Source organism: Tasmannia lanceolata, unplaced genomic scaffold (genome assembly GCF_043159265.1).
Source record: "Tasmannia lanceolata isolate RefF3 unplaced genomic scaffold, GAP_Taslan_0.1 ptg000024l, whole genome shotgun sequence".
Lineage (NCBI taxonomy): Eukaryota > Viridiplantae > Streptophyta > Magnoliopsida > Canellales > Winteraceae > Tasmannia > Tasmannia lanceolata.
The window spans coordinates 13,478,096-13,505,066 of NW_027518701.1; the positions used below are offsets into that span (position 1 = coordinate 13,478,096).

Sequence of the window (26,971 nt, forward strand, 5' to 3'; positions counted from 1 at the left end):
AAAGGATTCGAAGCAATGCGAAAGGGAACACCCAAAGAGCCATTGCTCTCAAAATTTGCTTTGGAGCTGCAATTTACCACATCTGGGCTGAAAGAAACTCAAGGATTTTCAGCCATATAGTAGCCACAAACAGATTACTCTCCATCTAATTCTCCACAATGTGAAGAACAGAATTGCACACCTCCAACTATTCGATGAGGACAAACCTGCAGCTCGTTTTCTTGCCGATATTCTTAATTTCCCTCACATCCAAAAGCCAGAAAAGCACCAATTCTGTTATTGGGTTAAACCGCAATCCCCTCTAGTCAAGATAAACACGGATGCCTCTATCTCCTCAGACAAAGCTGCAATTGGAGAGCTCATTAGAGATTCCCAAGGTAATGCCATACCGCTTTTCTCCATCGACACTGATCTGGCGGATATCTCCATCCTGGAAATGAAGGCCATCGAGATGGGAACTAAGCTAGCCAATGAAAAAGGGTTCAGGAATGTGGATAGAATCATATTCCCTTAATGCCGTCAACATTCTTACAGCCACAACCACGTGCCCATGAAGAGCTCTCTGTCTTCTGTCAGAAATCAAGAAAATCCTAGACAAATTCCTCGTGTGGAAAATCTCTCACGTTCGGAGAGAAGCTAACGGCGCTGCAGATTTTCTCTCAAAAGTTGATTGTGAATGTAAGGGTCCCGCCTAACCCCAACTTGCTTACCAAAAAACAAAAAAAATGGAACTTTTTCAGTACCAGAGGTTCAAATGCTCCACATATTAACTTCTTGAAACAATAAAAAACCAAAAGCAAAAAAGGAAGCAGTTCTCCTGAAAACCAAGGCCACACTGCCCAATTGTATTGATAACCCTCTTCTTTTTGTATCTCTTCTGAGGAAGGGGAGGAAAGAAAAAGGTCAAAAAAGGGGAGAAGATACAACAGAAATGAGGATCTAATTAACACTACAACCCATTTACTAGTACAGACCAAAGAGGCCACTACACATACGCCTGAAGATCAACAGGCAAAAATTTTAGCATTGGAATATATATACAGTAGAAACTCACAGGTGACTTGGCCTCCTTTTACCTGTATCTGTCCTCATTCTCTTTACAGGCTTAGCCCACTGGGCCTCTTTCAAACCTCCAGACTTGCCAGCATCACCAGCCTGCTGAGTTGGCTGATGGGCCCACACATGCTGGTGGGTAGCTTGGGGAGCCACCTTGGCATCCTTCTGTACCGGGCCCCTTGCGATTGAACTTGGGTTGACTGGAGACATGGGCGAACCTCTCGGCTTAACCGCCAACTTGTCCCTGTCATTCCTTCTCTTCTTGCAGATAATGAGGTCCCCTGGGTGAGCCAACAATGGAACCTCATCCGGCTGGGCTTGTTCCCGGCTACTGCCTGGAATCCTAATGGATTCCTTATGGAATTTGGCGGGGTGGGCTCGGGGCCTAGCATCTTCTTCGGCAGGGGATCGTCCACGTGGTAAGAGCTTCATGGGTCCCATGGGGTCTTGCTCGACCTCGTTGATCAGTTTGTGTCGCTTGCTTTGGCTGAGAGCTGCCTGTTTTGGAGATGGAGCAACTACTGGTGCTGGAACAGTGAATGAAGCCATATTTCTTGCTTCTCGAAAATCGGTGTCTGGAAATGCAATCCTCATTATATCAAAGAAGAGATCCTGCAGCTTTCTCACTTCTGTTCTCACCTGCACAAAGATTTATTGAATTCTTGAGACCAAGGTTTTAAATTTTTCGGTGTCAGTTTCAGACACCACCGAAATCGAAATATTTCGGCTTTGGTGGAAATTTCGGCCGAAATCATGTAAAATTAGGTTAAAATTTTTGGCATTTTTAAAATTTTGGTGGAAATGTCCAAAATTTCAGCAATTCCAGTGGAAATCTTTAAATTTCAGTGGAAATCACCAATGGGATCCAGTGGTGGAAAGAGTTAAAAGAAAGTTAGCAACTTGGAAGACGAAGTATGTGTCTTTTCGAGGAAGGATTACATTGATTAAAACTGCGCTCACGAACATGCCGGTGTACTTCATGTCCTTGTACAAGATTCCGGCAAAGATAGCTTTGAAAACCGAAAAATTACAGCGAGATTTCCTTTGGGAGGAAGATGATAACAAAAACAATCTTAACCACCTCATTCAATGAAAAAAGGTATCTAAACTAAAAAAACATGGAGGCTTGGGGATTGGCAAGATCATATTAAGGAATAGGGCATTGTTGGCAAAGTGAGTATGGAGTTTTTTTTTTTTATATATAGGTAATTTGGGTTGGAGTTAGGCAGACCCTCACCAGCTATATTAAGAAGAATAAGGGAACAATTACAAACAGATATAAGAGACCCCGGAGCTGTCCTCTTCTAGAATTACATTCAGCTCGAAAGGAAAATCAGAAAATATCGAAAGGAGCAAGGGGAATGGAATGCCGGACTTCCAGCAAGGGGAAGAGGATCTGCTGCTTGGAAGTCTATTTGCTAGAATTACATTCAGCTCGAAAGGAAAATCAGAAAATGGGATATAAGTGACTATGGCGTTGTGGAGAGCAGAAGAGTGCACTGTGGCATAGAATTGTCAGGGAAAAGTATCGAAAGGAGCAAGGGGAATGGAATGCCGGACTGGAATGCCGGACTAGAATGCGAGAGGAAGAGGATCTGCTGCTTGGAAGTCTATTTGCTCGATACGTGGGTGCTTTGATCAATTTATTAGGTTCTGTGTCAGAAAGGGGGGTGAGGTAAGGTTCTGGGCGAACTTATGGGTTGGGGACACTCCCCTGAGTTAAAAGTTCCTGTTATGGCTACATCGAACATGTAAAGACAGAAGAGAAGAAGGTTTTGGGGAGAAATCGTGAGTCAGAGAGATCTCCCTCACGCACATATTTATTTATTTATATATATATATATATATATATATATATATAGAGGAAAGTGTTTCTACTCGGTCCCCTAGATAAGCTTATCTACTCCTCCCTTTAAAAAAATACAGTGGGCCCACGCTGTTTGGATGATCCAAAGCATTCATTTGATAGGTCTTAACATAGATAGGGTGTGCCCAAAAAATCAGCACCAAAGGGTCATCCTAGCCCTTCGTTTTGTAGTGCCCAAAATGGACGCATATAAACGTGGACGTTTATATGCGTCCATTTTGGGCACTACAAAACGAAGGGCTAGGATGACCCTTTGGTGCTGATTTTTTGGGCACACCCTATCTATGTTAAGACCTATCAAATGAATGCTTTGGATCATCCAAACAGCGTGGGCCCACTGTATTTTTTTAAAGGGAGGAGTAGATAAGCTTATCTAGGGGACCGAGTAGAAACACTTTCCTCATATATATATATATATATGTACCTCATATACATGCAAAGACATAAATACCCCCCCCCCCCTCCATAAAGAGAGTGCGCACATATACTACGATAGCCAACACTCCCCCTCAAGCTGGAGAATGTATATCATACATTCCCAGCTTGTTACATAAATCACTTAATCGAACCCTGCTCAATGGTTTTGTAAACATATCCGCTATTTGATCATTTGATCTTGTAACCAAAGTGCAAATCTGCCCTTCTTGAATCCGATGACGAATAAAGTGACAATCCACCTCTATATGTTTTGTCCTCTCGTGAAAGACTGGGTTCATGGCTATATGAATGGCGGACTTATTATCACAGTGGAGAGACGCAGGCGACGAGTAAGGTAACCCAATCTCTGACATGAATGACCTTAACCAGATCAGCTCACAACCTGTATATGCCATGGCTCTGTACTCAGCCTCTGCACTTGACCTTGATACAACTTCCTGTTTCTTGCTTTTCCAAGACACTAAATTACCCCCAACAAAAGTACAGTAACCATTCGTGGACCTCCTGTCTGCAGGAGAGCCAGCCCAATCTGCATCAGAGTATCCCTCAATCTTCATGTGACTATGCTTTCTGAAGAGGAGTCCTCTACCAGGAGCTTTCTTCAGATATTTTACTACTTGAATGACTGCTGACCAATGAGATGTCCGTGGTGCACTCATATACTGACTCACCACGCCAACTGCATAAGCAATATCTGGACGTGTGACAATGAGATAAATCAATCTCCCAACTAAACGTCTACATCGGCCTGGATCCTTTAGTAACTCCTTTTATTGCTTCCTCCTTCTTGAGCTTAAGGCGATACTAAATCAACAGAAATGGAGTGGTTCGCAGCTTCAGTGTTGAAGTCGTTAAATGTAACTCGGCCTTCGGGTAGACTTCAATCGACTACTTACACTTTGAAATTAAAGGAGAGAGAGATTAGGGGAATTGCGTAAGAGAAGAAATGACGGTATTGATCAGACGAAGAATCGCCATCTATGGCAGACTTTCACCAGAAGGACAGAGAAAGCTATCAGATATAGGAGAGAACCTACTTCAAGGTCTCTATTTGACTCCTCCATCCACCTCGAGCATTTCACTCCTATCCAATCAAGAGATTTGCCTATCAAGGCATACGCAAATCGTCGTGTTGCCGTCCATCCAGTAGGAATTGAACCTACGAGGCTGGGTATTCCAGGGGGGGCAAAGAGGGGAGCGGCTGGGTTTTCAGGGGGGGCGTGCAGGGCAATGGTGGTGTGGCACTAGAAAGGAAGAGGGGCGATCAAGATTAGGTTTAAAGAGGGTTATTGCTAGGTTAGGTTTAGAGAGGAATTGTTTTTATTTTTAGGGCTTGTGAGTTGAGGTACCTTCAATCGCGATCTACGATCATCTTCAATCTTCAATCGCGACCCAGCTTTGATACCATGTTACGGCTACATCGAAAATGTAAAGAGAGAAGAGAAGAAGGTTTTGGGGAGAAATCGTGAGTCAGAGAGATCTCCCTGACGCACATATATATATATATATATATATATATATATATATATATATATATATATATATATATATATATATATAGAGAGAGAGAGAGAGAAAACGGTTCCTACACATATGTGTAGAGAGTTCTCTACACACTAGCTTAAAATACAGTGGGGGCCCACATTGTTTGGGTGATCCAAGCCATCCATTTTAAAGGCCCTCACATAGATAGGGTGTCTACAAAAAATCAGATCCATAGGATCATCCCTACCCTACGATTTGTGGAGGTAAAATGGATGTCTTTAAACCTTTACAAATTAGTCCATTTTTTGCCTCCACAGTTCGAATGGTTAGGATGATCCTATGGATCTGATTTTTTGTGGACACCCTATCTATGTGAGGGCCTTAAAAATGAATGGTTTGGATCACCCAAATAATGTGGCCCCCACTGTATTTTAAGCTAGTGTGTAGATAACTTATCTACACATATGTGTAGGAACTGAGAGAACGTATATATATGAGAAAACGGTTCCTACACATGTGTAGATAAGTTATCTACATACTAGCTTAAAATACAGTGGGGGCCACATTATTTGGGTGATCCAAACCATTCATTTTTAAGGCCCTCACATAGATAGGGTGTCCACAAAAAATCAGATCCATAGGATCATCCTAACCATTCAAACTGTGGAGGCAAAAAATGGACTAATTTGTGAAGGTTTAAAGACATCCATTTTACCTCCACAAATCGTAGGGTTGCGATGATCCTATGGATCTGATTTTTTGTAGACACCCTATCTATGTGAGGGCCTTTAAAATGGATGGCTTGGATCACCCAAACAATGTGGGCCCCCACTGTATTTTAAGCTAGTGTGTAGAGAACTCTCTACACATGTGTAGGAACCGTTCTCTCTCTCTCTCTCTCTCTCTCTCTCTCTCTCTCTCTCTCTCTCTCTCTCTCTCTCTCTCTCTCTCTCTCTCTATATATATATATATATATATATATGTACCTCATATATATGCAAAGACATAAATACCCCCCATAAAGAGGGTGCGCACATATACTACGATATCCAACAGTTCCCAAATCTATTTAGGCTGGCAGTTAATACGAAAGCTATGGTGTTGGAATATTTGCTCAGGGACGGCCATCATGCGAGGGGGTGTGGGACATCAGACTACGCAGGAATCTGAAAGAGAATGAAATTGAGAGTTTCACTATGCTGTTACAGATGATGGACTCCCAATATTGCCCGCCGGTCACCCCTGATGATAGAATCTGGAACCCGGACCCGGAGGGTAGCTTCTCTGTAAAATCATTCTTCTTATGTATCAACCACGGGGACGAAGAAAGCGAAACGTCGTGCCACACTCTGGAAGTCGCATGCACCACCGAGAGTTACGGCATTTCCTTGGACCATGGCCTACAAAGCAATAAATACGTGTGATAGACTCCCAAAAAAAAAAAAGGAGCTTCCAGTTGGCTAGTTAGTGTGTGATAGGTAGAAAGGAGGAAACAATTGATCACCTACTGCTCTAATGCCCGGTTGCTCATTGTATATGGACAAACTTGCTGAGAGCATTCGACATGAAATGGGTATTCCAAAGATGTGTAAGATCAGTGCTATCAAACTGGAAAGGAGGACATTTTGGTAGTGTTGGGGAACTGTTATGAAAACTGGTCCCTTGCGCTATTATCTGGAGTTTTTTTTTTTTTTTTTTTAAAGGTTATTATCTGGAGAATATGGAAGGAGAAATTGAAGGATTTTTCAGAGGAAGGAAAGGAGTGTGAGATGGATGTGCCTACAGATCAAGATAGAATTAAATTTTAGAATCAAAGCTATGCGAGGCACTCACTATAGTATAGGGGAATTCCTTAGACATTGGCAGGACATCATCTGGGAGAGGAAGATTAAGGAAAAATCTGTACCAAAATGGATCCCACCTCCATGTGGATGGTACGAGTTGAAACTTTGATGGGAGCTTGATCGGAAATCAAGGGAAGGCAGGCATTGGTGGCATAATCCATAACTGGAAGGAGAAAATTGTGATGCCATACTCGGGTCCGGGGGTACATGTGATGCAAATGAGGCGGAAGTAAGGGCTCTCTTATTCGGCTAAAATGGTGTGCTCAGAACTTGCAGGGCCCGCTCATTGTTGAAGGTGATTCAGCGAGTATGATTAGTATTTTTGTACATTGGGATCCATGATATGGCCGTAATTTCGGGTAAGAGGGACATTTACAGCTTTCAATAAAGTCATCTTTCAAAAAAAAAACGAAATTTCACCAAAATATCAGCAAAATACTGTGAAAATCCGGTTCATGGTGTATTTTGTTTCGCCCTTGGCCAAACCGAAATATTTCGGTCGAATTTTCAGATTTCGGCCTAACTATGCTTGAGATCAAGTGAAAATTAGCACCATTGCACGTGCATCTGTGAGGAAATTTCATAAACTCGGAAGGAAAGAAAAAAGACATCAAGCAATTTAAATTATAAAAAAGATTTGTTTGAGAAACCCAACAGACCTCATATGAGTAGCCACAATACTGAGCCACACTTTTCAACATCAACTGCACGTCCGCCACAAAGTCCATCACACCATTATACTCGAACCTATCTATGCGTTGATCGATCCTCTTTAGATCCAAGAGGTTATTATTAGCCATGTAATTGGAGTTTTCGCTTCTCTTCAAGAAATCCGTTAATAGTGGTGCAACTTGATGACCATCTTTCTCTATTCTTCTCTGAAATTTGCTGCTTACATTCTTGCACTGCAAAAGAAAAGAATGGTGAGAAGAGTGTTTTAAGCCTTGTTTTAGAAGGGTGATAGTACTAAACTAGAAGTGCTTTGAAGTTGGAAACAGGAAAAAGAAAGTTATAAGGTGTTTGAATTTATTTGGAAAGAAGTGTTCTTAGTGAAAAGGGAACTCTTATGGTGTACAAACAGAGCTTTCAGGGACCTTTTGATTTGTACCCAAAAAAATGAGTAATATTAAACTACTCAAAGCATGAAAAACAGTATTACAACATTATATGCAGGTGAAAGGACAAAAAAATCAATATTTAGCTTAAATTGGACCAAAACATTTATTTTTTTATGAACATTATGGTGTCTTACTGAACTGCTAGTGAGGTTGTGATCCAACGGGTAAAATTGTCTTATTGAACCAATGGGTCATTCATTCAAGTCGCAAGTGGAACATAAATTTTTTAGTTGGTAACATTCTATGCCCAAAATCATTGTCGGACTACATAAAAAATAATTAAGCAATTGAGGTTTCGGGGGAAAAAAAAGAGCAAAGAATCTGATGCACTAAATCGTATGCAAGAATGAAAGCATCCGAAACAAGTATCATGAACCACGTCTTGTCTAATACTCAAAAAAGTAGGATATGGGTTAGGAGTACCTTAGGCGTATCCCTTACCCTTATCCGAGTATCCTCATCTGATAGTTGTTGGATACTCCAGACTTTTGAAGGATTCGGGGATCTCATAGATCATATCACATGATAATTTGTCTATACCATTCACAGCAGAGCACATTACCACAAGCCAAACTACACCATTCTTCTCAATTCAATTAAAACCCATTGCATATACTTACATTTCAAACATTTGAAAAACAAAACCACCAAATACCAGTAAAGTAGTACGCAATCAACCTTAATAACTAGAAAAGTCTATGTACTGTCCCTAATCTTGAAACTCAACTAACTCAACTCAACTCAAATACGCCTTTGTCACAAACTAGTTGGGGGTCCCTAATCTTGAAACAAGCTTAAAAATTAGGTTGTTTCAATTTCAAGCAACAAACACGAAAGCATCCTTGAAAATCCCCCAAAAGGCTGAAGAAAGTTTTAGGCATGGTTTTAAATTTCTCCGAAATTTCCCCGAAACAACCGAAATGTTTCAGTTTCCATCCTCACCGAAACGAAACGAAATCTCAATGAACTCCTTCCACGATATTATTTCCCCCAAATTTCAACCGAAACTCCCGAAATGTTCATTAATGTAAAGAATGATATTTGGTACGCATCATTGAACTGCACAGCAAAGTAACCGTCTCTTACGCGATTCCATATCAACATGCGACCAATAATTACCTCGCAGCCCTATGTGGTATTTACAATTTTACATTGAGTTGGGGACCTTAGAGGAGAGACTGCTCATACTTAATTACATTCTACTTCATTATTAAATTTACTATTCGGGCATGCGCGATAATGCATGTCACTCGGTGATCGATGTGACTAAGACATTATGGATGTCTTTCTTGCTTATGTGATTGTTTTCTAAGTATGTATTTGTGCCTATTCTAGCACTTCCCAAAGTTTCATCTTAAAATTTCATCAATTGCATATGTTTTCATATATTTCCGTAATTTTACAAAATTTCCACCGAAATTTCACCAAAACCGAAATGTTTCTGTTTCATTTGCATATGTTTCCATATGTTTCTGTAATTTTACAAGATTTCCACCGAAATCGAAATGTTTTTGTTTCCATGCCGACCGAAACCGAAACTGAAACTGAAATTTAAAACCCTGATTTTAGGCCCCATGATCATAGTAAGCAAAACTTATGACGTCAAAAATCCATAATGGTGGGTATAAAACGCCTAGTTCAAAAGGTGATACAAAAAAAGGCCAAAAATGAGCGAAAAAATGGTGGGTAAAAAAGGGTTTAAAACAGCGTTGTCGTGTTAGTAAAACGTGATACAAAGAGAAGATTCTACATTGAAGCTAAGGTCCTTTCGGTAAAACTGGGAAGAACATTCAGACACTAGTTCCGTTTGCTTTGATTTGGCATCTATGGAAGGAAAGGAACAACTGTTTGAAAATAAAGACTAGTTTGGGAGGAATGTAATGAAAATTAGGACTGATATTATCTGATATTAAATCATGGGGAAGAAATGCTAATATATTATCAAATTATAGCATAGGGGAGATTCTAAGCAACTGGAGCACGATAGCTAATGAGAAAGGGAGGAAATTTGAAATTACCTCGAGATGGCATCCAGCCGTACCCAGTGTTACCTAGAACGTGGTTCGTTCTAGTACAGGGTACGGGAATGGGTACGGGGTACAATAGTAGCTAGATACGCAGTTCGAAGAGCGTAGGCTAAGTTGGTTCACTATTTGGGGTTTCGGGTCTGTTGGAACAGCTAATTCGGGTCTCTCCGGTAACCAAAAAAAACATATATGAATAAGAGGAAGAGAAAGTTGCTGCCATTAAAAACCCGTACGAAAAAAAAAGGGAAGAGAAGATTAAGAAAACCAACTAGTATTAAAAAGCGCAGCAAGGAATATAATCAAAGAAGTCATCGGTGCAAAGAACATGAAGAGAAGGGAAAACTATCCTCATCAAAGACGTCTAGGCCACCGTAAGCCCCTTCCCCTCAAAAAAAGTACCAAAGGTATGCCCTTACTAACTGATGCTCTCATTTAGCTCTCTATCTCTCAGTGTATGTGCATCTCTCTCTCTCTCTCTCTCTCTCTCTCTCTCTCTCTCTCTCTCTGGTTGCCAACTTTGGCAATCGGTCACGAATGAACTATGTTTGGGATCATTCAGAGGGCCGTGGAGACCGGATCTGGAGGTCGTGGAGAGAAGCGATGTCGTGGAGGCCGGATCTGCAGGCCGTAGAAAGCCCGTTCGTTGATGGATCTGGAGACCGTAGAGGTTGTCGGGAGGCCATTGAGGCTGGACTAAATGGGGGTCCGTCGAGGCTTGTGGTGGTGCAAGATGAAATCCGCCAGAGATCAGGTAGTGAAGATGGGTTATTGATCTGAAATGGAGGAATGGTGGTGGTACCGGGGTTAAAAGGTGGAGATGGATGGCTTTTGTGGAAGAGATGTAGGAGGGACTGGAGGTGGTGACCGGTGGGGAGAGCTGCCGGAGAAGACTACTCTCTCTCTCTCTCTCTCTCTCTCTCTCTCTCTCTCTCTCTCTCTCTCTCTCTCTCTCTCTCTCTCTCTCTATGCAGCTGAAGAAGATGACATGGCGTACGATAGAATAAATAGCTATCGTGCACGGTTGTTAAGGGCACACAATAGCTAAAGGTCTTCGAGCGAGATTTTTGAAAATCGAAAGTGCCAGCTGGGATGAGGAGAAGCTTGTGTGGCAAGGCGGACATGTATCATGACTTGGTGGGGCCCACAAATATGGCAATTATGTTGGATCCCATACAAGTGAGGCTATTGGGCAATGTAATGGGGAATGGGGAATGGGGATGGGTAGCATATAACGGATATGTAAGCTAATCCTACTGTATGTAGGGGCGGTACTGGTGTAGCCTGTTAGGGGACAACTTGTTCCTTATTTGGCACTTTTTGGAATAATAAATGTCAATTTTCAAAAAAAAAATGTTTGGTATCATGCGACCCCGGATTTTGGGTCGGAAGGCAGGATAGCGACCACGATAACAATGGCCTCACCGAATTGGTGAATTTTAATTTTGAATTTTGAGGAATTCCAAAGGCAAACTGGGGTAAGCAAGTATTGGCAGGCTCTTACGGCTCTTTCGTGACAATACTGGCCACACTATCTTCTTCTCCACTCTGGCTGGGTTGTGCGCCCTAATGAAGTAGCCTCCTATAGGGCTTGAGATGGTACATGAGTTCGATGGCGGGGCCCCTAATTATTGAAGGTAATTCTGCAAATGTGAAGTTGTGGGCTTACAAAAAGTCTCTTGGCCCCTGGATGTACGCTAGTATCATGTTGGAAATCCAAGATCTATCATAGATTGTTCGCTCGAAATTCATTCATAAGATGTCTGCAAACGAGCAACCTTGCAAAGAAATGGCGTAGATAATTAAGAAATGGTATCGATTGACTCTAGGTAACATAAGATTGTATGTGTTGTTTGGGAGGGCTGCAGGGTAGGCGATTATCGCTGCATGAGGTTGCGATGTGATCTTTGTGGGGGGTCGACTCGTCCCCTTTCATTGTGTTTTGGTTTCCTAATTAATAAACTGTCAATGTTATAAAATTCGTTTCGTTTCGTCCAAAATGGGCGACACGTTTCGTTTTCATTCCGAAAACGGAACGAAATAATCAAAATTTCGTTTCGTCCGAAATTTCGGTCAATTTAGTCCGAAATTTCAGATTTTGTCTGAAATGGACGAAATTTTGAATTTCTTCCGAAACAGCCTATAACGGCTAGTTTGACTGTTTTTCGCATAAATTACCTCAATGCCCACGTAACGGCTCTTTTGGGTTTTTGACCATTTTAGCCTCAAAATGTGACCGTTAATAGCTGTTGGGAATGGTATTTTAGTCATTTTTACTTGCACAAACAATAAAAAAACTCTATAAATAGCCTTTCCCCTACCTTCTTCTCCTCCACCTTCACATAAATAATTCTCCTTCTGTTTTCTACTTTCACTTACACTATCTATTCTACTAAATTTCCTACAATTCTACACTCTTCTTCAACTCAATCCAAGTCCATTTTGGAGCAAAAGAAAGGCCTACCTTCAACTTACAACTACAAGAACTATTTCCAAAGGCTAGCAAATTACAAGTTACACTACAAATTTCAAGTGAAGGCTTACAAGTTACACTACAAATTTCAAGCGAGTGAAGGCTAATATTATCTTATTCTCTTCAACTCAAGTTCAACCTCAAGGTTCTCTTTATATCTTTCAATTTCCTTTCTTTTATTTCTTACTTCATTTGTCCCCTTCTACTTCATTTTTTTTTGTAATTCGTTTCCATTTCCTTTCTTCTAATTCATTTTCCCCCTTCTTCTACTTCATTTCAGAATGAGTGGGTCGGGACCTTCTACAGGAGCATCCCCTATTGATTCGGCACCCATTAGATTGGATGACACGGCATGGGCTTACGATACATTGGTTCCGGGTCAAAAAAATAAAGCAACTTGTATATTCTGTGGCAAAGTCATATCTGGTGGAGGTATAACCCGCTTGAAAGAACATTTAGTGGCTATTCCTGGTGAGGTAGCATCATGCAAAAAAGTGACTGAAGATGTAAAATATCGAATAAAGCAACTTTTAGATGCAAAGAGAAATGAAAGGGCTACGATGAGCTTATCCAGAGCAGAGGTTGGAGGTTTTTATGGCACACCAGACGAAGAAGAAGAGCAGGATGATGAAGAAGACATTGGCACACCATTGCCTCGGCGAAGGGGTAAGAAAGTTCTTGTAGAACCGAGTGGTACAAAAAGGAAGAAGAAGGGAATCACAGGAGGGATCAGGAATTTCTTTGCACCACGAACAACCCCGGAAGCCCAGCCAAGCATTAAAAGTGCCAAAGAAACAGTGGATAGAGCAGACATGGCGGTTGGCATGCTTTAGTACGATGCCAATCTCCTTTTCAACGTTGCCAATTCACCTTTCTGGCAACCTATGTTTGATGTTGTGAATGCCGTGGGTTCGGGTTATAAGCCACCTACTTATCATGCTTTAAGGGGTTCCATTTTGAAGAATACAGTGGATGAGGTACACAACTACTTGGAGGAGATTAAGATGTCATGGAGATACACTGGCTGTAGCATTATGGTCGATGGATAGACAGACAGCAAACAACGTTCCCTAATCAACTTTTTGGTGTACTGCCCTAAAGGAGTCATATTCCTCAAATCCGTTGATATATTTGGCATAGTGAAGAATGCCGATGAATTATTCAATATCTTTGAAAAGATTGCCGCAGAGGTGAATCCGGAATATGTGGTACAGTTTGTAACTGACAGTGAGCCAAGTTATAAGGCTGCTGGGAAAAGACTAGAAGCCGCATATGGTACATTCTTCTGGACTCCGTGCACAGCCGATTGCTTAGATCTCATCTTGGAGCATCTGTGCAAACCGAGTGTATTTCCTCACATAGCAAGCACAATTGAGATGGCTCGGACGATTACAAAGTTCATCTACAACCACGGAGGCCTCTTGAATTTGATGAGGAAGAAGTTCACAGGTGGGAAGGAATTGTGCTGTCCTGCTTCAACTAGATTTGCTACAAATTTCATTAGCATACAAAGTCTGGTGTTGAATCGGAAAGCACTTCAACAGATGTTCGTGTCTGACGAGTATAGTACTAGTAGGTTTGTCCAACACTCACTGAGTGAAGAGGTAGTCAGTACTGTGTTGGACAAATCTTTTTGGGCCCAATGCAAGTACATTCTAAACATCAGCGAGCCTTTAGTAAGAGTGCTACGTTTGGTAGATCGGCTGGACAAACCGGCGATGAGTTACTTATATGAGGCTAAGGATAGGGCGAAAGATAACATCAAGGAGAGGTTGAAGAAAAAATCAGATTGCATGCCCATCTGGAGGATCATCGACCAAAGATGGGATAGGCAACTCCACAGTCCCCTCCATGCATCAGGATATTTTCTTAACCCTGCTCTCTTTTTCACTCCTACCTTCTCTAAGCACAGTGAAGTAACCAGAGGCTTGCTGGCATGCATCACTCGACTGATGAAGGTACGCAAGACCTCATCACCAATCAAATTGAGGATTATCGAGAGGCTAAGGGTATGTTTGGAATGAAGCTTGCAATCCACAATCGAACGAAGTTGGGACCAGGTATAATTGAGTTGTTTGTTTAATAAAGTATAATTCATTTTAAATTTCAGTTTCTCAGCAAATAATGCTTTACTATTTGTTACTTTATAGTTGCATGGTGGAATCAATTCGGAGGTGACGTGGAAGAATTACAGAGCTTTGCGATCAGAATCCTCAGTCAGACCTGCAGTGCGACTGGGTGTGAAAGAAACTGGAGCACCTTCGAACACATTCACTCCGCAAAGAGAAATAGGTTGGAGCGACAGAGATTAGATGACTTGGTGTTTGTCCATTACAACTTTAAGTTTCAGCAAAGGTATACAACGTAATATAATGTTTTCAACTCTCACCTCATCACTTTAAGCGTTTAAGTTTAACCTTAGACATTAAACTTAATGTTTTCCTTTTCAGGGACTTGTTGAGGAAATCATCTACCACTAGTGACCTTTGAGCATAGACCATCTGGATGTCATGATGGATTGGGTTGCGGAAGAAGATGTCATTTTCACGCCGGAAGACATTGGGTGGGAAAATCTTGAAGCACCTACTACTGTGGTTGGGGCCGGGGACGACAACGATGACTTTATCATGCCTCTTGAAGAAGATGTCCCTACTAGTGGTCCAGGTGGTGATGGTGGCGGCGACAACATTGGGTATGATCATCCGGGTTATGATGACTGAGGGTTGTTGCTACTAGCTATTGTCTATGTTTCACTTTCATGTATCTCTTTTTTTTATGTTCTTCTACGTATCAGACTATCAGTTGGATTTGTGCAAAACTTTAAGTGTTTAAGTAATGAATATGCCTTTTGGGACACATATTTTGGGCTATTTATTAGTTTTTTATCCTTTTCTATTGATTTTTTATTTTTTGGGATTTTTCTCATATTTTTTAATATTTTTTGTGTGACGGAAAAAGTTTCAACCGAAATCCCACCGAAATTTCATTTCAATGGCCAAAACGAAATGGCCACCGAAAAGAAATTTACAACTATGGAACGAATGTATCTGCTTTCGACTTATGGTAGGACTAGAAGGAGGTGTGTTCTAATGGCGAAAGACGACAAACAAATGTTCAACAATGGGTAGCCCCGGAGCCTAGGTTGCTCAAGCTAAACTTCGATGGTTCTAGCATGGGCAACCCGGGTCCAGCAGGTATTGGAGGCATTTTAAGATATTTTAATAGCGAGGTCATTTGGGCCTTCTCTGATCCCATTGGGAGTGCAGGCGCTAGCGAGGCGGAGGTTAGAGCCGTTCACCTGAAAATAAAGTGTTAAAACAAAGATTGCATGGATGAGACGATCGTGGAGGAAGACTCCATGAATGCCACCAGATCACTTAGTGGGTCGGCTAACCCTCCTTGGAAGTTTGCCCAGTTCTTTGACGAGATCCAAGAACGGATAGAACGTTCTTCTATAACTTTTAGGCATACTAGAAGGTCTGCGAACAATGTGGCAGACAGACTGGCCAGGGATACGGTGGGGAAACAGGAGTTGGAGATGTTTGACTTTCTACCTCCCTAATCTTAATCTTCTTTTTCTTTGTATCTTGATTGTTTATTTCTTTGCATATTCTTTGTAATTCAGTTGACCACCTCGGTCTTTCTTTTTCTTTTGAATGAATCTGCTACCATTCAAAAAAAACTTGGTTATTTTTTTTTACAAACACTTGGTTATTTACATCCCAAATTCTAAAATACTTGTCAATGCATGTCATCAAAATTATCTAAAATTATTACCCATGATTCAACAATTCCTCATCATAATTTACTAAATAAATTAAATAAAAAATGTTTTATGATTTGCACAAGTGTTATGGAGTGTTCATATATACAAAAAGGTCTCAATGTCGACACTCCGCGAGATGAAGAAAAACCATAATTTTGTGGTTCAATGGAAAATCAAAAGAGCGGTGATTATATTAGCATATGATCGAACTAGATTACGTATAAGAAGACACTAATTTAGATAACCTAACAATGTTCATTTTACATCCAACATAAGATGTCAATTCAACACCTTAATTTCACCCAAGAAATTGGGATGAGTATGAACAGTATTTAGTTTCCTCGATCTTAATAAATTTTATCAATGAGAAGAACACAATTGGTCAAACAGAGATTGTTAACCGAAGTATGGGGGTCTTTTGAGGTGTCTTGTGGGTGACCATATCTCTAGCTGGGATCAAGCCCTTCCTATGGTTGAGGTCGCTTAAAACAGCTCAATCAACTAGTCTTCAAGTAGTAGTCCTTTTGGAATGGTCACAAATTATCAGTCTAAGAAACTCGTAGATGGGGCGGCAAAGTCTGTTCGGGTTACTGTTATTCTGATTCCTATTATGATGGCTTTCCTATACATACTTGCTTAGTCACCAGAGGAGCTAGTGCCCGGAGGGGTGGTTTCCTATTCCTACTAACTTACCAGTGGGCTAGCTGGCTTCCTTCCTACTACCAGACCTGCTTGCTTACTTGTGTATCGGAAGTGGTTACGGTGACTTGCCTCTTTCCATTTTTATTTTTATTTTTTTGAATGATAACCGATTTCACAAAAAAAGAGGAAGACTGAGATGGTCCGCCCGAAGATACAAAGAAACAACAAGAAAACAAAGAAAAGAACAAGCAGACAAGCAACTAACAGCCCCCAATAAACAAGGAGGCGGAAAATCAAAAACCTCCAAAGCCTGCTTAGAAGCCAGTTTATCTGCTAAGCCATTAGCAGATCTTCTCACATGTTGATAAGCAATAAAGAACCCATCCGTATTGTCTTTTATCTCATCGAAAAAACGAAGAAATCTCCATGGAAGAACTAAAGAGCCCCTGAGCCACCTTATGACGTTAAGCAAGTCACCCTCCACTATAATGCGCTTCAGCTCATCTCTTCCTACACACAAAATGCCTTGATAAACTGCTTTAACTTCAGCTTCACTCGAATCGGCTACCCCAATAGGACCCGAATAAGCCTTATTGACCACACCTGAAGAATCCTTCAATACGCACCCAATCCCGGCTGGACAAGGGTTACCCAAGCTTGAACCATCAAAATTCAACTTTGAAAAACCGACGGGGAGAGGGAGCCATTCTTGAAGTATTACAGGAATGCTTTCCTCACTGTTACAAACCACTCTCCACCCCTCCCACAGCTCAAAAGCTGAAACAAATAGGAAAAGCGCGAGGGCCCTAGCCCAAGATATCTTTAGCGCAACTACCTTGATGAAGAGATAATAAGAAGATTTTGCTCTACCATAAAAAATTCTATTATTCCTTTCAATCCAAAGAACCCACATAGTGGCCAACAAAGACATCGACCATAGCACCATCCCTTTTTTCCTCCAGGGAATGAGCGACCAACCTTCAAAAAGATCTTTAAAATTAGAAGGAAAAACCCAAGCAATTCCAAACCTCGATAAGATCCCTCCCCAAACCTCACGGGCTACTATGTAATGAATAAAAATATGATCCGCCGACTCCCCTAATTCGATACACAGAGCGAAATGATCCACTATTAACATATTCCTGTCCCTCAGAAAATCCACCGTTTGAATCCGACCACGAATCGCTGCCCACCCAAAAACACAGATCCTTGGAGGGGCTTTTATCTTCCACACTTTTGCTACAATCGGATCCTCCTGATAAGGAACCAATCCATTATAAAAAGACTTAACCGAAAAGAAACCGGACGATTCCCATACCCACAACCTTTTATCTACCCCTGAGAAACTGATATACGTATCTTCAAGCACCTGAAGAAAACTAACCACCGATGGCAATTCTCTAATGAAAAAACTTCTCTGAAAATATGGCTTCCAGATGACTTTACCACCAACTCTCTGAAAATAATCTTTCACTAAGGCAAGTTTATCCGCAGACTAAGAAAATATCAGGAAACAAATCTTTCAACGGAATATTGGAACACCATTGCATATTCCAGAAAGAAATCATGTCACCCGAGTAGACTCTATATCTGATACCACAATCGAAACTAGAACTAAAGCACAAAATGCTCTCCAGATAGTAACTCCCGGTTTACTAAAGCAATTTAAAGATCTCCAATTACCTGGTTCAGCCATTTCCCCAATAGCTTCAGCACCATATTTGCCAACAATAACTTTTGCCCAAAACTACGATTGCTCCTCACCAAATCTCCACAGCCATTTCCCCAATAGCGATAGGTTAACCTGTTTAATCTTTCTGATACCTAAACCCCCTTGACTGGTTTGCACACGTCTTCCCAACTTACAAAAGCAAAACTCCTCTTCTCCTTCGATCCCCCCGCCCCAACAAAAACCTCCTCTGAATCTGTTTGATTCGCTTGACAACACTCATAGGACACTTGAACAAAGATAACTAATAAATAGGGATATTCGACAACACTGCCTTTATCAATGTTAGCCTACCTCCTTTGGAGACCAAATTCCTTTTCTACGTATCTAATCTTCTTTCTATTCTTTCCACAATGGGATCCCAATCACATTTCTTATGGCTCCCAATCCCCAAAGGAAGCCCGAGGTATGATGAAGGCAGCCTTTCCAAGGACAACCCATAAGATTGGCTAAACTAATCGCTTCTGCCTCTCCAACATTCACAACATACAACCGAGATTTTGAGAAATTTGATCTTTGCCCTGTAATAATTTCATAGCATCTAAGAACCGCCTTAAGGTTCAGGATCTTTGAAACCTAAGGGGAACTAAATAATAAAGTATCGTCCGCAAATTGCAAATGCGAAACCTCTACCCCATCCTGACCACATTTAACACCACTAACGAGACCCAGTGATTTACCTTTTTCCATCAGCAAACTCAAGGCTTCTGCTACAATCACAAACAGGAAGGGAGATAACGGATCCCCCTAGCGCAAGCCTCTCTAAGATTTGAAAAAACCTTTTGGAGAGCCATTTATAAGAATGGAGAACCATGCAGCATAGAGACAACTACTTATCCATCCACCCTATCTATTTCCGAATCCCATTTTCCCAAGGAAATAATCTAGGCAATGCCATTCCACTCTATCATATGCTTTTTCCATGTCCAGCTCACATACAACACCTTCCGTACCTATTTTTGCCATCCAATCCACCGTTTCATTTGCCACCAAAGAACAATACAAAATCTGTCGGCTGACTCACAAAAGCACTCTGATTTTCAGAAATAATAAGCCGGAGAACCACCTTTATACGATCCGCCAAGACCTTTGACAAAACTTTGTAAAGGCAGCCTACTAGATTGATAGGCCTGAAATTAGAAACCTTCAGTGCACCTTTTATTTTTGGTATTAAAGCAATGAAAGTCACACCAGTGCCTCTATCCAGTTCCATTCCATCGAAGAATTCATTAAAAAATTTCATAATATCCTCCTTCACATACGCCCAATATGTCTGAAAGAAAGCTAGACAAAAACCGTCCGACCCCGGAGCTTTATCATGGCACATCGAAAAAACCCCTTTCTCCACCTCCTCTACCGAAAAAGGTCTTTCTAAAGCCACCCTATTATTCTCTTCTAGGAATTTAAAATTCACATCTTCTAGCCTAGGCCGCACCACTCCTTCCGAAGTATATAACGACCTGTAAAATTCCTGAATTTCCTTGAAGATAGCTTCTTTACTCAATGATAAGGCACCGTTAACCTCCAAAGCCTCAATCCTATTGTTTCTCCTCCTGGCACTAGCAATGCTATGGAAGTAAGCAGTATTTTTATCCCCTTCCTTTAACCAATTTGCTTTGGATTTCTGCCTCCACGATATTTCATCCTGCAACAGTAGACATCTATGTTCTTCCTTTGATCTCTCAAACTCATTCAAATCCTCCTCTGAAGCTGTCCCTCCCTCATCTGCTAAAGAGATAACCCTGATTCTATCTTGTAGCCACAGCTTTCTTTCAGATTTTGCCACTAACCTATTGGAATTCCACTCTTTGAATCTCTTATTCACAGCTCTGAGTTTCTCCCCAATTACATAATCTGCCGCCCCATCGACCTTGTGCCCATCCCCCCATCAAGTCTTCAATCTTCGGAGTTTCAAGCCATGCCAAATCAAAACTGAATGGAGAAGGACCCCAAGCATCCAATCTCGGATCAAGCAGGAGAGGGCAATGATTCGAGACTGAATGAACAAGCGCCTTCTGACCCAAATCAGGAAAAAGGGAAAGCCATTCAGGACAAAACAAGAAACGATCTATGAGACTCTTGCTGGTGCTTCTGGACCAAGTAAATTTAGCCCCCATCACTGGAATATCACTCAATTCATTGTTTGCGATAAAGTCTGAGAAGTCAACCATATTCTGATTGGATCTTCTACACCCCAGCCTTTCTTCAATGTATCTGATTTCGTTGAAATCTCCCCCCAAACACCAAGGATGATCCCACTTACTTCTAACTCCATTAAGTTCCTCCCACAACAATCTCTTCTCCTCCCTAACTGAAGGACCGTATATACCTGAAAATCACAAAAATAGGTTCCTCCACGTTCCTAAGAACTATCGAGATTGAAAATTTACCTAGCCATGAGTCTTGGATCTCCCTTTTCGATTGATCCCACATAGTTAAAATGCCCCCTGCAGCTCCAACGGCGTCGAGAGATATAAAATCCCAATTCGCATTTCCTCTTAAACTTTTAACTATAGCCCTGCTCACCGACCCCAACTTCGTTTCTTGAATACAAACTAACTCAGGCTTATTAACTTTTACTACTTCTTTAACTTGTGCTTTCTTTTCCAAAGACCAAACAACCCATTCACATTCCATGATATTATCTTCATGGGATACCTGATGCATTATCTTCATGGGATTCCTGATGCAAGAGCAATACGTCCCCCGAAGCAACTTCGTTTGCCACCCCTCATATTTTTAACCTCTTGCTTACTGATTGCAGAACCTTCATAATTGACATCTGATTTAAGCTTTTCCTAATTCCCGTAGCATCTTCCTTACCCCCTCAAAGCTTGATGGATCCAAACATATCCTCTGATCTAACTCTCTTTCCTCCGCAACCCTGAACATGTTCCTCAATTGATCTTCTGGGCCTGAATATGTCAACCCCAAAACCCTACTAGTGGAAATGAAGTGATTCACAAACACCTCTAAAATCTCAGATTTAGGGTCAACCGAGGAAATGGGTTTCGGATTTTCCTCCAGTCCTATAACCATAGCTAGGCTATTCCTTTCAAGTTCGATCCGCGAATTTGATTCATTTCCCCTGCAGTCTTCCCCACCAAGACTCTCCCAGCTATCCTTCTGTGCAGTACAACCCATCGATACATTGGGAGATAGGGAGTTGTCAACCACCTCCAAATTTTCCAGTAGTAACTGGCCTGGGCCCACCCCCATCGAGATATCAACACCCGTCTGGCCACCATCGTCACTTTGCACTTCATGGGAAACCTCAGCAAACTCTTCAAGGAGATTAGCGATAAGATGAGAGTTTTCAAAGACCCACTGAGCCCCGTGAATAACAATACTAGATATTGGATGATTCGGAATAGAGAGAAGAACTGAAACCAGACACTTTTAAAATATTTTGATGAACTTCAACCCTTCTCGAAGTCCATGAAGACGCGAAAGGAGAAAGCCCAAGAGAAGAAGTATCCACGAAGCCCCCTACTGCCCGTGGACTCTGGGCCTCCAAACAACAAAGATTAAAAGGATCCAACGAAGTGGATCCCTCCAATCTAATCAACGGTGAAGATTTGATCAAGGGATTAGAATACAAAAACACTGAATTCCGCCGTATGAGAGAGCTTACGATACACAGCACGTCACCTACCTACGTATTAGAAGGATCCAACGGAGGGGATCCCACCAAACTAATCAACGGTGAAGATTCCACTAAGAGATTAGAAAATAAAATTTCTGAGTTCGCCATAATGAGGAACCGTCAATACTCGACACGACATCGACCTGCATTACGTCCATACCTTCATACTCATTGCCAGACTCTGCATCCTTACTTCTCACGCTATCGATGGGTAAATATGACACGCATTTTGGTAGGTGGACAGAGGAAGAGGCGCCCGCTAGCACCACAAACTCTTGATTGCTACATTCCGCACCCATCTTCTCAGACTCACCTAATCCCTTAGAACCGAGAGAACCAGACCACGGATGCTGAAAAACGGCGGCCGTTTCCTTAGTTTCTCGAACGTCAGATAAAACTGGGCGAGTAAAGCATCTTGAAACCACCACCCAATACACCAACTCGTCAATATACACCGGGAGCTTAATCAAATCTGAAGCTGCATCAAAAGTCATTAGCAGAATCATTGCCATTTTATAACCACTACCCTCATCGCAGGAACCATCCGTTGCTAAAACTCTTCCAATTCTGCAACCAATCTTTCGGAAATTCACCCCTTTCCATGCATGAGTAAGACCCACAATCGACCACCACGAAGATAAGAAATTCCCTGAGAATCTGTCCTTCCATACAATCTGTCCTTCCATACAGCTAGCTCTTCAAAAGGGCTATCCTCTGCCATAAACCATTGAAGCTTATAAGAGTCATACACTGAATCCAGTGAAGAAGATATAGCAAACTCCCTAGGAGCAACTTGCAAAACCGATAATTCCTCTACATTACCCGATGATTTCTCTAACCATCTCTTCAGATCCATAGAATCCAAAGCTCTTCCAGATTTAGTTTTACCCCATATGGTTCTCTTTATGCTAAATCGAGAGCTCAGCTCTATGGATTCAGCCCAGAAATCTTCAGGACAAACAGCTATTTCATCATCAAAGCCTGGTTCCGACTCATCGAATACTTCCTCAGCCTGACTTCTTTCTTCTTCTGTTGGATCCCCGGACGGCTGCTCCTTAGTGTTCACCTTAGAGGTGTTCTGCACAGGCTTCTTGGGAATGATGATGGGGAAATTAATATCGAAGCCTGACCATACCTTCCTACATCTGTAGCATTCAACCCTTCTTCTAAAGTTAACAAATTTGCATTTTGAGCATTTCCAGTCCCCTAAGTTTTCTTCTTTCCTTCTTCTACCACCCTTTGCAGCCGCTCATCCCTTCTACTCCTTTTCACTTTCCAACCCTCCTCTATTCTTTTTCTCTCATTGTAGTGCGATTCCAAATCCGAGGCTGAAAAGCATTCTGACAGATATTCTTCTCCGGCCCGTTCGAATGCATATTCTTCTCAAACTCCTCCGTCAAGGAAAGATGTGCAGGACCAACCTCTGGGAGAACAGAGAATCCGAAATGGATGAATTTTCTGAAACAGAGACGAGCACAGAGGAGGAAAACGATGAACCAGAAGTCTACGAAGCAGAAAACACAGAATCAGAAACAAACAGCTCTGACTTGGAGACCGATGAATAAGAAGAAGAAGAAGAATAAGAGGAGGAACAAGATGAACGCGAAGAAACAGAGAGGAGGAATCCACGAACAGAATGAGGGACAAGCCCTTTCCCCCAACCAGAGTATCACCGCAGAGGACTTCCCTCGCTGGAAGCTCCGAACAACACTGAGCTTTCTGAGCAGCCTATCTGCCCCCTCCACCCCCGTCGATTTGGTCTTCCATTGCCAACCTTAAATTTAGCCTAAAAAATCTCTCTCTCGAACTCCAATACACCTCCTAACTTGCCTCGTTCCTTTTGTGCCTGTTTTCTTTCCTAGAATCCTTTGCTCAACACATTCATGAATTGCACGTTGAAATTAGAAGAAAACTATTGGCTAGCAACAAAACTTTTGCAGATGTACACTGCAAGCATCAAGAGTTCAAAGAAGGTGATACGGTAATGGTTCACATCAAAATTGAGCGGTTTCCTAAGGGCACAATAAAGAAACTACATGCCCAAAGTGCGGGTCAAAAAGTGTTCACAGGAAGATTAGTGCTAATGAATATGCCCTTGAACTACCTTCAAAATTAGGCATCATCACTATTTTTAATGTGGAGGATCTAGTATCTTTCAGGTGGGGGCCACCTTCTGCACCCGACCTAGTTGTACCCAGCCAAACCACTTGTTCAAACATGAACCCTCGATCAAATTCTTTCACGATTGGATCAAGTTATGGTCACGGGGCTATCACATCAAACATGCCCACTCCCTTGCCATTGCTACCACGATCTCATTTACCATAATACCCCAATTGTCCAAGAAAAGAAAGGAAGTTGAGGATATCATTATGTTGTGTTTGGTTGCTTGGGGTGGCTCTGAGAGTAGTGGAATAGCAAGTCCAAGGGAGGAGACGAGCATTTTGATTTGCCTAGAATTAACTCGGAAAATTGTGTTGTAGTGTTTGGTTGCGCGACATATACTCCGAGAGTAGGAGGAAAAGTAGGGGGTGTCATTACCAATATAGGGAGAGAGGAGAGAGAGGGAAGAGAGAGAAAGAGAGAGAGCATCATTCCCTAGAGAGACAAGCAATTATTACATGAGAGACATCCAAAGGAATCAAAGGGAGTCCAATGCATTTTGGCAAACAAACATGGAATGGCATGCCAAATCCAAACCAAATTCCGACGGCTGCCGAGCTTTTGTGCAACCAAACGAAACATTAATGAGCAAATACTCACTACCTGTGCAAAAGTTATCGAAAATTCTTGGCGAAGTGGGGAAAACGACCAGAGACAAAGTGCTCTTGGATCGCATCAAAGGAGCTTCATCGCCACAACCCCGATTTGTGCAAGCAATACCATAGTTTTACCTCACCGGAATGTTAATGAGGATATCCCGTCGGGATTTCAAGTATAAAAGCATAGACGGTGGCGACAACAGCCAACCATCACATCCATTTAATTCGATGACTAATTTTTTAGCTTAGATAGAGATGGATCCGGACTCCATAGCACATATCCATTGAACATCACACGGCACACCACCACATTTAGTGCAGATCCAGCTCATTTTTGCTATGATTCAGGATCCGAGAAGGGTCCCCTTTTGTTGGCATAGCTTAATGTAACAATAAACCACTAACAATGTCCGTAGACAGTTAGTCTAGCATAGATTATCCCGAGTTTCAAAGAGTGTAAGATTTTAGTTATTTTTTACTTGGTTGTATTTATTCTCAACAAAGCCTTTGTCCCAAACTACTTGGTTGTATTTATTAATGTTGAAAATTTGTAAAGCGTGTAAGATTTTTAGTTATTTTTTACTCGGTTGTATTTATTAATGTTGTAAATTTGTAATATCATATTGAGAGAATTATGAGGTGTCATGTGTCAGTTTCTCTTTTGAGATCATAAGATTTTTAGTCACCTTTTTAATTGGTTGTGTTTATTTATGTTGAGTTTCAAAGATCATAAGATTTTTAGTTACTTTTTTTATTTGGTTATATTTATTAATGTCGTAAGTTTGTAATATTGTGTTGAGAAAAGTAAAAGATGTCATGTATCAGCCTCTCTTTTAAAGATTGAGCTCCAAGTAGTTATATAACTACAAGAAGCTCTCATCTCTTAAGAGACAATTACAGAGTGTCATGTGTCACTCTCTTTTAAAGAGAGAGTCATAGGTAGTTATGCAACAATAAGAACCTCCCATCTCTTAAAGGAGAGAACCCTATAAGTTTTTTTTAGCATGGAATGAATATAGAATTTTCATGTGACTCTTTGCAAGATTCCTGGTGTGAAATGAGGGACTCATTGATGTGAGATCATGGATTTTTGTGAGGCAAGGTTGAATGTGGTGCACAAGAAGAGCAAGCTTAATAGCACGGATGACGTCGAATGATTGAGGCCGTGAGCATAAACAAAGCGACAAGTGGTGTCAGAAGTGTAGGGCCTTTGGGGCCTTGCACTGGAAAAGGAAGACACTTCTCTCCACTTTTTTCAATCTGCCTTTTCTTTTTGGCCCTGTTTGGTTGTTCCGGGGTAGCTTGGAGAGTAGTGGAATAGGAAGTCAAAAGGGAGTAGACAAGCATGGAAGATGTCCAGAATTTCCACTCGGAGAATAGTGGAAGAGTGGTAAGTAGTGTTTGGTTCTGCGGCGATCCTCTAGGAAAGTATTGGAAAAAAGTACGGTTGTGATTACCAATATAGAGTTTGGTAGAGAGAGAGAGAGAGAGAATAAGACAAGACCTTTCCGCTCTTCTTCCACCCAAAAAACACCATTTTGGTAAATTTTGGTTGGAAGATGAGAGGAGGGAACATTTGTGCCACATGGGCGACACATAAGAAAAAAACCAATGGAGTTTCAATGCAATACTGAAGTTCATTCGCATTTCACATTCCAATGAATGACAAGCGTTTGAGCAACCAAACATTGAACTTCTGATTTTAAAACTCACAAACTTGATCAAAATTCATTCCCACAGCCTTGGATCTTTTTATTTCTAACAAAAAGTAGTTCTCCATAAAATGACATAAACATCCCTCTTTGTGGACACATCAAAATGCCCCTACTGAAAGTGACGTTTTCAGAGCTTGTGGGCCCCATCATTCTCTCTTGGTGGTCTGTTGACCCTCAAATTTTAGCCACTGGCCCCACACGGCCACACGTTGATCCGATCAAACCCATTTGACAAGTTGACCAGCAAAAGATCAAAATGTCAGTCTGCCCCAATTTATCAAATCCACCCCGAATTGAAACCAGAGTTGAAAATTAAATGTTGGACAATTCTTTTGGCCTTCTTAAAAGCATATTGCTACTTTTGATTGGTGGCACTGAGGCCTAAATTCCTGAAATTCCCAATGGT

At 41.4% G+C, this 26,971-nt stretch overlaps 1 protein-coding gene across 2 annotated transcripts in view; it reads right to left on the minus strand.

Moving 5' to 3' along the window:
- Positions 1-818: 818 nt before the first annotated feature.
- Positions 819-26,971, minus strand: part of BRM (transcription regulatory protein SNF2) — a 49,008-nt gene continuing 22,855 nt past the window's right edge. For both annotated transcript variants that reach the window (XM_077367552.1, XM_077367551.1), the window contains exons 13-14: positions 7,350-7,595; positions 819-1,695 (exon numbers count right to left, since the gene is read on the minus strand). In XM_077367552.1, the coding sequence (XP_077223667.1) occupies positions 1,051-1,695; positions 7,350-7,595 (891 nt within the window). In that variant the 3' untranslated portion in view covers positions 819-1,050. The remainder of the gene's footprint in view (positions 1,696-7,349; positions 7,596-26,971) is intronic.